This window comes from Vanellus vanellus, assembly GCF_965231255.1.
Source record: "Vanellus vanellus genome assembly, chromosome: 26".
Taxonomy (NCBI): domain Eukaryota; kingdom Metazoa; phylum Chordata; class Aves; order Charadriiformes; family Charadriidae; genus Vanellus; species Vanellus vanellus.
The window spans coordinates 5,745,385-5,757,568 of NC_138931.1; the positions used below are offsets into that span (position 1 = coordinate 5,745,385).

Below are 12,184 nucleotides of genomic sequence, written 5' to 3' on the forward strand. Positions count from 1 at the left end.
ATCTCCACAGTGGATAAGACATTTATCTGCCTTATCAGGCAATTACATACCTATAGGGACTTTCACACTCGCGCTGTGCATCACCCTTGGTTACTTTAGACACCTAAAATACCTTCCAAAATCAGGTCCTCAATTACAACATGAAATATTTCTGAAAGCCTGGCGAGGACACGTACAAGTCACCGGTTTCCAAGGAACAGGAACGTTCCTGTTTGACTCCTACCATGAGTAATAGCTCTTTACCTAAAGCTGACAAATACGCTCACAGGTTTTGTGTGAGGTGATGCAAGAAACCACTTGTGGAAATATGCTGTCCTCTGAAGGATCAGACCCAGAAAAAAAAAAAAAAACACAACACAAAACAAAACAAAAACCACCCAGACATTTTATAGAAGACTATCCTGTACAGTGTCAAAAACACAGAGACATTTCACCTTAACGGAAAGCTCTGTCTCTGGAGTTATTTATTTGTGGCTCTTCTCAGCCCACCTGGGAACCTTTGCAAGCATCCGATTTCCTTTCCACTTCATTCACACACACGGCTGCTCGCAGCTCTGTTGGCTGTACAAGAGCTGCTGAAGGAGCACTCCCCAGTCACGGACTATCTTTCCTAAGGAAAGGGAAAGGCCGGCGAGCGTCCCGGTTTGGGCAAAACTCCTTCAGAAGCGTTTGAGCTCACCACAGTGACTTTATCACTGTAAGCAGAAAAATTCTCCCAATACATTCAGCTCGGTGCGGTATTCAGCAAACGCATGTTAAGGAATCCTGAAGGCTGAGCGAAAATTCAGAGGCCAGAAAACAGCCCAGTAAAGGACAGAGGCAAGGAGCACCAATCCCTGCCCCGACCACCGCTGCTTTCTCAACTCCTCCCAGCCCTGCTGATAACTTCCAGTGTTGCGGTTCCACGGGCTGATTACACCCACGGACCGCAGCAGCCGCCCCGCAGGAGCCTTCCCTCACCAAAGCCAGGATTGGATAAAGAAAGCAAACAAAAAGAGAAGATTGAGACAGATGTACAGCTAACAACCACACCCAGAGCTATAAAAGCAGGGTTGGAAAAGAAGCCACAAATGAGTTTTGAAAAATTTTAATATTTTGCCCCGCTGCCCCCAATAGAAGTCTCATTTTCCTCCTCAAACGTGAGCCCTTCTCATCCCGGAGGGAACTGCAGAGCAGCCTGGGAGAAGGCAGGCAGGAGTCTGTTAATTCCTTTTCTCATTAAGTCACACCGACAATGTTTTGGCTTTGCTGTGTTCCAGACATGGAGTAATGACTGCTCGACATACATTTCAAGCCATTTACTCAAAATAAAGTGGCATGGAAGTGTACTATAGCAATGAGCAATCAGAACAACTGCTTGTTTAAACCCAAAAGCTCTATGAAAAACACAAACTCATTCTGAAGTGCCATCAAGTGTAAAAATTGATTACAGACCGTTTTTACAGCGATTCCTCTGAGGACAGATCATTTTCTGTTGCTATAGGGATACTTCCCAAACGAGCTAAGCAAAACCCATCAGCAAGGGGCACCCAGTAGTTCGCGTTTGCGCTCTGGGCCTCTTTTCAAGGCAATAAATAGCACAGAAATCCCGGTCTTCCCTCTCACCCGGGTGTACGCGTACTGCCCAATATTCACTACACGCTTGCCTTACGCAAGAGTCATCCGCTAACACGTAGCATTGTCCCCAAGGGACACATGCGCTGCTCGCAACTGCTGCAGCCCATAATAGGTATGTGCAAGAACAGAGCAGGAAAGTTCACGGGCAAGTGGCACCGCAGCTGATAGCTCTGCAAACTACTCCAGTGCCACTGCTCCAGCCACGCTGCGCGGAGAAGGGCCAGGTTTCAGCTGGGTGCTCTGCAGCTTGGGAAACAAAGAAAAAATAAGCCATCTGAGTTAGGGCCCAGGTCCCCCGGGTTTTCTACTCTCGCTTGTTAACGGAAAGAGAACAGAACCCTCATCACTGCACAGTATTTCCACAATTCCACTCAAGCTCACAGCCCAACGTCTGCAAGGGCTGGTCTGCAGCTCTCGGGAACTGCCACACACTGTCTGCTTCTCTTCTTCAGCTCTACTTTTTTTTGTGTTATTATGAAACTCTTCCATTTTTCAGTTGGATATTGCACTTAAGACTTTCATTCCTATTTGCTGTGACACTGGGGTTTGACTCAAGAAGCCTCTCCTGATAACCTCTGAAAAGGAAAACATTCTCTAGATGTGAAGGAGCTCAGGCACATGCCTCGGACACTAACTCTAACAAACTGGGAAAAAAAAAAAAAAAAAAAGCCTCTCGTTTCAAAGACCTCTGACACCAGTAGAGATGATTATCGGGCTCCCTTCCTGAATTAGTAACACGGCATAAAACCAGGTCTTAAATCCCATGTGAAAAAGCAAAGCCAGAATGCGTTCGCTTACAAACCTGAAGGGTTGCACACAACAGCCCACCCTTTAAGCCCACTGGGTCCCTTCTGCTGTATCCCCGTCTCCTGGAAGATGCCATCTGTCTTGGCAAAGCTGGGCTTTGCAGTCAAGCTGAATACTTTTATCTATATTTTTCCCCTTATGTACTTTCAACGTGCATTTCAAGTTTCACCAGCTTGGGAAGAAAACAAAATAATGGCTTGGGGGGAAAAAAGGGGGGATAAAACCACCACCAGAAAATGGGTCAGAGCATCTGCTTGTGTAAACCAGTATGGGCTTCACTTCAGGACAGCTAAAGACCGCGTCCGAGGACTGATTAGGTGTTAGAGACAGAGAGTCAGTTTACCTTTGTGAGGTTGAGCTGCGAAAGCTACGGGAGCAAACTCATCCAAGAGGTCAGCAGCAGGGTTAGAAAGCAGAGAACAGTCAAGCAGAGAGTCTTCCCCAGTGAGAGAGTCTGAATCCAGGTTAATCCAGAGGCCGCACGGTAGCATTAAACAGGACACAAACACCGTTAAGCTCATATTCTCACATTCCTCTTCCCGTCCGCTTAGTGTACAAACAGAGCTTTGATGCGAAGCCAGCAAAAAAGCTACCATTTTTGGCGCTGGAAAGCATTCCTTACTGCTCCGCAGTGAGGGCAGAGGGATTCCCAACGCCTTTAGCAACACATAACACATTCTCCGGGGCTAACTGCCCTCTGAAGCCGAGCGTGCAACAACAAAATCCCCCACAAGAGACAGGTTGTAGTAGGGGGAGCGAAGGGGAGCATGGGGAGGGAGAGAGCGTTGCAGGGACTCTCTGGCGAAACGAAGCGCACTGCCCATTTCGCCAGAGACCTCTGAAAAGAGATTGAGTCTGCCCGCTGGGAAAGTGGCCAGATCGAGCATTCAATTGCTTACTCCCATGCCCCAATGGGACAGACAAAAATCCATGACTGCTCCAGATTTCAAAAGCACTTCATCGGAGCAACGCTCTGGCACCTACGGGTCTGAAAGGGTGGGCTGAAGGAACACCGTGCAATAACACTGACCTTCAAGGAACCATGCAGCATCCACTCACAAGACACACAAGCAAGCCCAGTTTACACTGGTGGGCAAAGCAGCAGAGATGCTTATGTTCAAGCAGACAGTGCTTTTGGATTTACAGAGCCCCACGCCGGTACGATGCGTCCCTGTCCCCCCAACACCCTCCTGCCTCACCAACCTGTTCTGTTGGAGGCGACCGACTCGGTCTGCGACACAAGGCGTTGGGGCAACGGAGCCTCGAGGCCCGGTATGAGACTCTCAACGGCTACGTCAGGTTTTCCTTTCCAAATGCGCAAAATACCAGAGCAGAGAAGAAGCCAGAGGTTAGTTCGCAAGACACAGCACAAGTAGGAACTAAGGCGGCAGTTGTCTGAATCCTTTAGTGACCCTTTAATAGGTGTCAGCTACACTGGCAGCAACAAGAGGCTGAAGTTAGACCAACGTTAATTTAATCACAAGAGAAGACTGTTAACACATCCGTGGTTGTTGAGTTGGAGTTTTCCCGTGGGTGGGTTGGGGTTTGTTTGTTTTTTGTTATTTCTTTTAATTTGTGCAAGCCCAATTTGAAATACCCAGAGGGTGGAACGGGAGCGTAACGCCTGCCCTGCAGCTGAGCAGAAGGCCTGGCGCCGGGCAAACAGCTATAGGCTTTTGCAAGGTCCTTTTCCCAGCAAAAGGAAAACACTGACCTTTAAAGAGTCCCCCTGCATTAGAAGTAACAGATCATTAACACACCTACTGTGGAGCCCTTCACATATGCCCAGTTAAGCATGTAAAAAGCCAAGACCTGCGATCTTTTTTCCATTTTGAGTGCCCAGTGGAGCAAAGACTGCAGACCCTGGGGAGAAGCGATAAAGTTTTGGAACTCAACGTCTTATTGAAAACACCAGTCCCCAGTATGGTCTAATGTTGATGTCCATTCCGTAGATACAAAAGGAGATGTTTACAAAGGCTGGATAGAAAGATTTATTTTAATAGAAACCACAAAGGGGAGGGGAAGAGACATGTCACTGTCATACCAGCCAGTCTTGGGTCTTGTCTGGGTCTCTTCCTCAAGGACCAACGTCAAGGTAATGACTAAGAAGTTAAAGAATAAGGATGCACTCAAATGCTAGGACCAGAGATGGTCTAACTGGTCAGCCTAAGAGAGATTCATGAATATTTTTGTTTGCATAACAGTGTGTGTGTGTGTGTGTGTGTGTCTGTGATTTGCAGGATCATTATCTAAAAGTATTCAGACAACTGCCAAAAATTGCAAAAGGGAGAAAAAAAGCCTTTCTATTAAGGTGAGTCATTTCCTACCTTTCTATTCAAAGCTACAAGGTTGCGACCCAGGGGACCCTGGCTGGGACCCAGAGCCACAAAAGCAGCTGATTGCAACTAACTGCCGCCTGCAATTATTAGTCTTTAGTACATTTGGCAAGTAGACCAAATACAATTCTACAACACCCCAAAAATCTTTATACTGCCTGGAGCGTGTTGCATCCGGGCTCAAGGCAGCTTAGCACATTCATTTGCAGCACGTGCCCCAGGTCAGGGGCAACACTGTCCTTATCCTGCTGAGGGAGGACAGAGAGACAGACAGGCTCAGTGCCTGGACCATGGTTTCACAGGAAGTCTTCAGCAGAAACAGAGGGATTTTTTTTTTCAATCTTCTCCTTCAGTAGACAATTCACTTTCTTCTACCAAGACCAGAAGAATATGCAAGGCACAACCATGCCATGCTATCATGCCAAATCTTTAAGTCTAGAATTTAAATGCAAATACCAAGTCTTCGCTGTTCAGATGCCAGTCTTACAGGGAAATAGCAGATCTGTCTCAGCATAATCCATAACTTCCTATCGCACCACGTTTCACCAACATCAGCGGGTGTTTTGAGAGCCCAGTGGGGGTAAACACACAGAGTTATCATGCAGGACAAGACGTGCCATGTAAGACAGAGGGAGGAGGCGCCCTGAGTTTATTTTTACCATTCACAGCGTCTGACGTGCTACCGAAGGGGTCAGCGAGAGGCAGGATATCAGGGAGCAGAAGCGCAGTCTCAGGAGATTTGAGTCCCTCAATCAGTTTTTCTGGGTTAAGTGGGAAAAGAAGGAGGGAAGGCAACAGAAAAAAGCAAAAGCAAAAAAAAAAAAAATACAAGAAAAGAGAACGTTAATCAGGTACTCAGTTTAGTGGTTCATAGTCCAGTGTGTCAGCCTCAGAAGAGCATCTGTGCAATTTTGTGTAACACTATCAGTTAGAGATATTCGAGGGCAGCTCTTCACCAGCTGGCCGTGGTCATCTAAGACAACTGAGGACACCCTCACCCACCGGGTGCTGCTCTCGCTGAGGAGCCACTGTAAAATAGCACGCAGTTCTTTCTCCCCTACCCAAAGCACAAAAGCTTAGTGTGACCCACTGACGGTCAAATTTGAAAAGAAAAGAAAATCCGCAGGTTTTTCCCCTCTCACCTTCCTATGCTGGGGAGGTCTTTGTTAGTCTTTGTATAATGAGACGAAACAGAAGAGATGATCAGAAGCGCAGGAATGCTAGAGCTAGGTACACAATACCTATTAATTTGCTCAAGAATGGAATATTACAGCCCTTCAGAGCTTAAGCAAAACCAGAAATCATTGAGACACTCTGGTGCCAGACATCTGAACCAGCCCTTGGGTTAAACAGCTGTCTAGTTACCCATTAATTATTTCAACTATCAGGTTTCAAATCCGACATGCCATTCACAGCAGTAGAACTCCTGTGGTTCCTATTATCCTTCACACAAAGAAATTTAGATAGCCTGGGCAAAAAATTAATCTCAATTATTAATCTGGTGGATTAGTGATTTCGCAATCATACTAACCAGGTTTTCAATAATGAGCTTAATTATTTAGCTTTCACCAGGGTTCGACTTCCCAGAACAAGAAGATAAATAACATTTTCAGGACTTGGTAGAAGTAATCACCTTCAGCAGAAGCACTGATAAAATTTGCTCCAAACGGGCAAATACGGCCGTTTCAACTGGTTGAAACGGCTGCATTTATAATCTAACATTGGAATGAGCTGTGCCCCTGCCACAGTTACACCTTCACAAAATATTTACATCTATATTTTATGTCTTGAGTGTAAAGCCTGGTGTTATTTATTAGCCAAAGAAAATGTGCCCGTGACTGCACAAAAGCACAGGCTCTGGAACACTGCTGTATAAAAGACAGACCACGCTGAGAAAGCCAAAGAAAAGCTTAAGTTGCGCTGTTACATACATGGTAATAATATCAATCTTTTTTATTGCCCTTTCTAAATAATAAAATAGCCCAGCAGCTTTCAAACTACTTATTCAAAGCAGGACAAATTCTACTCCCCATGAAAAACTTCACAAGCCAACCCACTAAAGCAACCAGGAGGGGAAGGCAACCTAAAAAGCAACCCAAGAAGCAGCTGTTATATCATTGAAGGCCTGAAGAAGGTCAACTGAAAGAAAAAACCTGATGGGAACAGCAGCCTTGAATGTACTTGAAACCTTCCCACCTCTACAAGGAATACTCAGTTTTGAAGGTCACCAAAGCAAAGGTGCCCCGGCTGCAGAGGTGTCCTCCTTGGCTTCTCACTGCACCAAGAGGCTTTTTTTCCCTTGGATGAACGGAGAGGTTGGGAGCAGGGGCTCGGCAACATAAAGAGGCATTAATGCTCTCAAAAGGGGGCTAAGGAGGATGGAACTGATGATGGCATGTTGGGAAAACATAACACAACACAGGCGAGAGACTTGGGGCCAAGATGCCGGGGAACATGCTCAATTCCTTTTCCTGGAAGGGAAGTGGTGAGATATCAGGTATCCACCCAGCGTACAGCTGCCTAAAACAGTGTTTTAAATCCATGAATCCAGACAGCTAGGTCACAACTGTGGGAGAAATTATGGATTGTCTCAGAGTTGATTGTTTCAGATTGGGTTTGGCTCCTACTTTGAGATGAAGTAAGCTACAAAGTGACACGTACGTACATTGTGAATGCATTCCCATCTTAGAGGTTCAGGCCGAAGACACTCCTTTCCAAGCAGACTCTTACAGAATGCCGTCTGCCAACGCCCAGCTCTTAGCAAGGCACTTGCGTCAACCTTTACCTTCAAACCCATATATACAGTAATCATTCCTGTTATGACCCCACTTCCAAGTGTCTTGCTGCTTGAAGTGCACCTCCTTCAACCTTACCTTTCCAAACAGTTTCCTCCTTTTCCAATACCGCAGATTTCCCATTTAACACAGCAGATCTGCCCCTTGGTTGAGTACCAGAAAGTTGCCTATTGAGCTCAGCCACACTTTTTAAACACGCTATTTTCTATTATAAGAAAACACATGGTGGTGTTCTCCCTACATGTTAGTTTTCCCTCCTGTTCCCTGGGCTCAACTGGTTTTATGCAAAGCTTTAGACTGTCGGTGGTTCTTCGTCTTATTTTGTTACTTGTCTCACGAGATCTCCTTTCTTGTTCCCTTCACTGCTGGTGCTGACCCGCCAACGCCGTTACAGGTAGCCACTGCATCTGTATGGCATGATTAAAAGGAACTTTCTCCCTTTTGAGTGAGGCTGAGGAGTTCAACACAAACAAGAAGGTGTCAGGATGAATGGGAAAGGAGATACCAAAAGTAACAAAAATGAGACGCCTCAGTCTATTTTGAGGCTCAGCAGCTTATTTCCCTGGTTTCTGTTTTGTGTTGCATCTTGTACTAACCTGCAGGAATGAGATAAAGTAAAGGAACAGCAGTCGCTCTACATGGTGGGGAAATTCACATTCAACTAGGAGCAATGGAAGAGTTAGTGACAGCCCAGCCAAACCCACAGCTCTGCGTTAGTCAGCAGGAATACCTTCTCTGCAAGAGTTCGGTTTGGTCCCCGTAACACAACACACGTGTGCTAAAGGAAGCTTGTCTGAACCCACATCAGACATTCAAGTCCAAAAACACTCCATGCCTCTGCAGTGGCAAATAAACCCAGCTCCTAAGCCTCTGCTCCAGGGATCAAAGCAGTAACTCGAGGGCATCTTCTGCACACTGGACTGTTTCCCTGTGCAGGAACGTTAGGCTGCTGCAGTTTAACTATATGCAAACCTAGAAAGAAAATAATACCGCATTTTGGGTCCTGCCCCCAAGGGAATTCTCCAGCAGAAGTTTAGTTTGAATTTCCAGGAAAAAAGCTGCCTCACCTGCGAGCAAAGTCCCAGCTGAGAAGCCAGTAATGCTAACTGATTTGAATGAGTGAGAAATACAGCAGTGCAAGAAGAGGAAAAACCGGGATAACTAGTCTTGTTTCTGTTATCTGTACAAACACGACCGTTCCAAGTCACGCATATATGAAGTGAGCATCTGCTGCAGAACAGACTCCACCAATAAAGCAAACAGCACGCAGGATGTATCTGCCATTTACAGAAGAGATGAAGGGTACGGCCTCGGGTATGGACTTCTCTGCAACACCCTCTCCCATCTGCCACCCCCTTTGCAAAAACCTTCTACTGGAGGAAAACCAAGAGGGATGTTTTGCCACTACAGTTCCAGTTTCTTTTGACTCTCCGGGCACGTGGCCACGCAATCACAAGCTGCGTTTTACAAGCGGTCACGATGGCAAAGAAGATCAGTTATGCAGCAATGGAACAAGAAATAAGTAAACAAATACAAACAATTCTATGCTGCAGTTTCAGGGCCCATTGCAACTGATTTTGTGCATTTACAGAGCTCAGCCTGGAACGTGACAGGACAAAACACGTTCTGGCATATCAATCACCATGTGGTTAAATTCAGGATTTTATAGTATCAGAGGTCCTTCTACCTCAAACCCAACAGACACATCCAGATTATTCACATGTAGGCATACGGACAAGCCCGAAGATAAAGAAAGTTAAGAAAATGTAACCCAACGCAAAGATATTTTATACCATACAGCTCCTGAAGGGCTCTCAGGAATGGCTTTTATCAAACTCCAGCTGGGAAACATGTGCTTTAATCGGTAACTCTGCTCCCAACGTGAGGTTGCCTCTTGGAGGCATCCTTTTCCCGACAGCCTGCCGAAAATCTGCCAGATGCTTTCCAGGTCACAGGGAAAGTAAGCTTGATTCAGGTTCAATGATCTGATCATTGATATTTCAGTTTCTGTCGGGTTTTCTACTTTGCCCGTTCTCAGGCCTGACAGGATGGCAGCAGCTTTGCTCTGGCACTGCAGCAGCTAGTAGGGATGCTGGCTGAGTGAGACGTATTAGCAAGTCTTAAGAAGGTGCCTAAGCTTAAAATCACGCAGGGAGGATTAAAAAGTGCCCGATCAACCCTTTCCAGACCTAAAACCCAGCCACATATTGCAGCCTTTAGACTAATGTTTCACCTTCTTCCTAAGTTCCCAGTTCCTCACAGTAAGAAATAACCGATTGTTTCCTATCATAGAGTAAGCAAAATGTGTCGCAGAAAAAGCAAAGGAAGAAGCCTCGAGCTAACAGCCCGCAGAGGCATCCCCAAATGGCAGGCGTTGGTAGCTTCAGAGACTGGAAAACCAAATCACTTCCACCTGGAATGAGAGCAAGAGCCTTTCCTCTGATTTGCACCAACATAAGAAGGAAGTAACGCCATTTAGCATCAGCAGAATCAAGTATGGATGTACATCAGGGGACAAGAAAGCAAGATCAGTCATGCGTAGGTTGAGGAGCACAGCTTTGGACAATCCAGTGAGAAAGTTTTGACCTTTTGTCTTCAGATCCCTTCTTTTCTAACACATGCACAAATCTAATTTTTGAGATTTACAATTAGTCAATTTGCACAGGCTTTGCATCTGCAACACCACCACCGCCAGAGATTACAGGCTGGCATGCTGCGTTTATACTTGGCGATATACCGGTTAAGCGACAGAGTATATGCAGAAAGCACTTTAAGAAGGACTCAGATTATGAAAAAAAAAAAAAATATAACTCAAGAGACAAAGGAGGCAAATGGGGGTTTTAGTTAGAGCAGACTATTAGAAAGAATAAAGAGACTCCTAAGAAACTTGCGAGTTAAAAGGAACAGAGGGCAAAAATCCGACATTCGTTGGTAACACACCAAACAATCAAGATGCAACATCTCAAAGCCAAAGAAGTCCACCAGCCAGGCACCGCACACAGAAAGAACGTTACTCACTCGTGTACTGCGGAGGAATAGCAAAAAGAAAGACAATTCAATAGAGCACACAGCAGAGTTCTTTTCTTCGGATGTCAACTGAGAAAGAAAGACAAGGTTGTAAAAATCCTGCCAAGTCAACTGCGCTGCGAGTGGGAGGGCAGGTATAGATTAGTCACTCAGGAAGAATTCTGCCTATTGATTAATCAAGTATTAAAGATTAAAGGAAGCCCTGCACATTATTCAGCAACAGAGGACTTTGACTAATCAAGGGAAGGCACCGGACTTTCATTTTCCCAATGGAGTTTCTGTCAAATGGAATTGTTTCTTATGTAGCACAATGAAAAGAAAAAACCCATAGCAATTGGCATGCTTTAAATACACATGCACACAACACTGTAAACACCATGGAGAATAGTAGGACAACATTTAACAGTGGCTCCTTGAGAGATCAAAATCAAACAATTTTAGTTTAACTTTCAAGATCTCAAGTATTTGTCAACTAATACTGCTTCAGATCAAACTCAAAACCCAGATGGAACCACCACGAGATACTATGTACTCTCATTTAACTGTGATTCCAGTGGTCCATTGGCTTTGTTGCTCCAGAGCATCAAAACACCATACTGTACTCTGTTAATAACACGGCAATTAGTTTGTCGAGTTACTAGTTCCCCTTTTGCATTTTCCCAACTCAAGATGTGAACTCAAATCGTCAGTACACATCAATACGTGTTTGTGCAAGTCTGCAATTACTGTATCTCAAATCTTGCTACAAATACAAGTTCTTATTAGAAATACAGTTTTTCTTTTACAGTTGTTATAAACACGCTGACATAGGTGGGCATAGGTTATCTTCTCTGAATTTCTGGGCCTGGGGTAGGGAGAATTACGCTCATTAAAACCATTTCAGCAAGCATTTTGTGCCAAAATATAGAATAGCCCTCCTACATTAGCAATTGCAGCCCTGCTAAAGCGGCTGAACTGGTGTGTTTTGACAGGGATGTCACAGATTTGAGTCCTAGCTCGTGCTTCCAGGTGCAAGAAACTGCCAGTTTCAGCAATCTGATCTCAACACTTCACCGTTCTTTCCCATTTTCAGTTCTCCAGACGTTGCGATAGCCTGAAACTTACCTCCAGCTCACGAGGCTGCTTTCGCACGCTGCAGAGAAAGCCTGGAACCCCACGTCCTGAAGGCCGCGCATGAGAACACAGTGAGAAAAATCCAGTTTTGCTTAAAACTCCTATTTTTGAAGCCAATTATGTTTTGAGCAGGAAAAGTCATCCGGGCCACGCGTTTTTGATAGTTCTAGAAACAGGCCAAGGGTGTGGACACATTTTGTTCTGAAATTGCACTGCAAGATATCTACTTCCTTAGCCCTGATAAGCATCCTCCTGGGCTAATGTGGAAACACACAGGTCCCTGAGTATTTGAAGGAAATAGGCAAAAATAACCCTTGAAGTGCTCTTTAAAAGCTTCAGAGAACTCCAACATGACAATGACTCTTTAATAAGCAACGCTGTTTGCCTTTTCATCACAGATGAGAATCCAGCGTGTGCCCAGATGGCACAGGCGTGCTTTCTTGGCCCGCGTTTCCTTCCCCAGCTACATCTGCATGTTTACTTAGCTGT

General features: G+C 45.3%; 1 protein-coding gene across 1 annotated transcript in view; it reads right to left on the reverse strand.

Annotated features, from left to right (window-relative positions):
• AAK1 (AP2 associated kinase 1) overlaps positions 1 to 12,184 on the reverse strand; it is an 81,525-nt gene that overhangs the window by 11,957 nt on the left and 57,384 nt on the right. The window contains exons 18-20 of the mRNA XM_082495831.1: positions 5,420 to 5,521; positions 3,628 to 3,729; positions 2,768 to 2,878 (exon numbers count right to left, since the gene is read on the reverse strand). Of these exons, the coding sequence (XP_082351957.1) occupies positions 2,768 to 2,878; positions 3,628 to 3,729; positions 5,420 to 5,521 (315 nt within the window). The remainder of the gene's footprint in view (positions 1 to 2,767; positions 2,879 to 3,627; positions 3,730 to 5,419; positions 5,522 to 12,184) is intronic.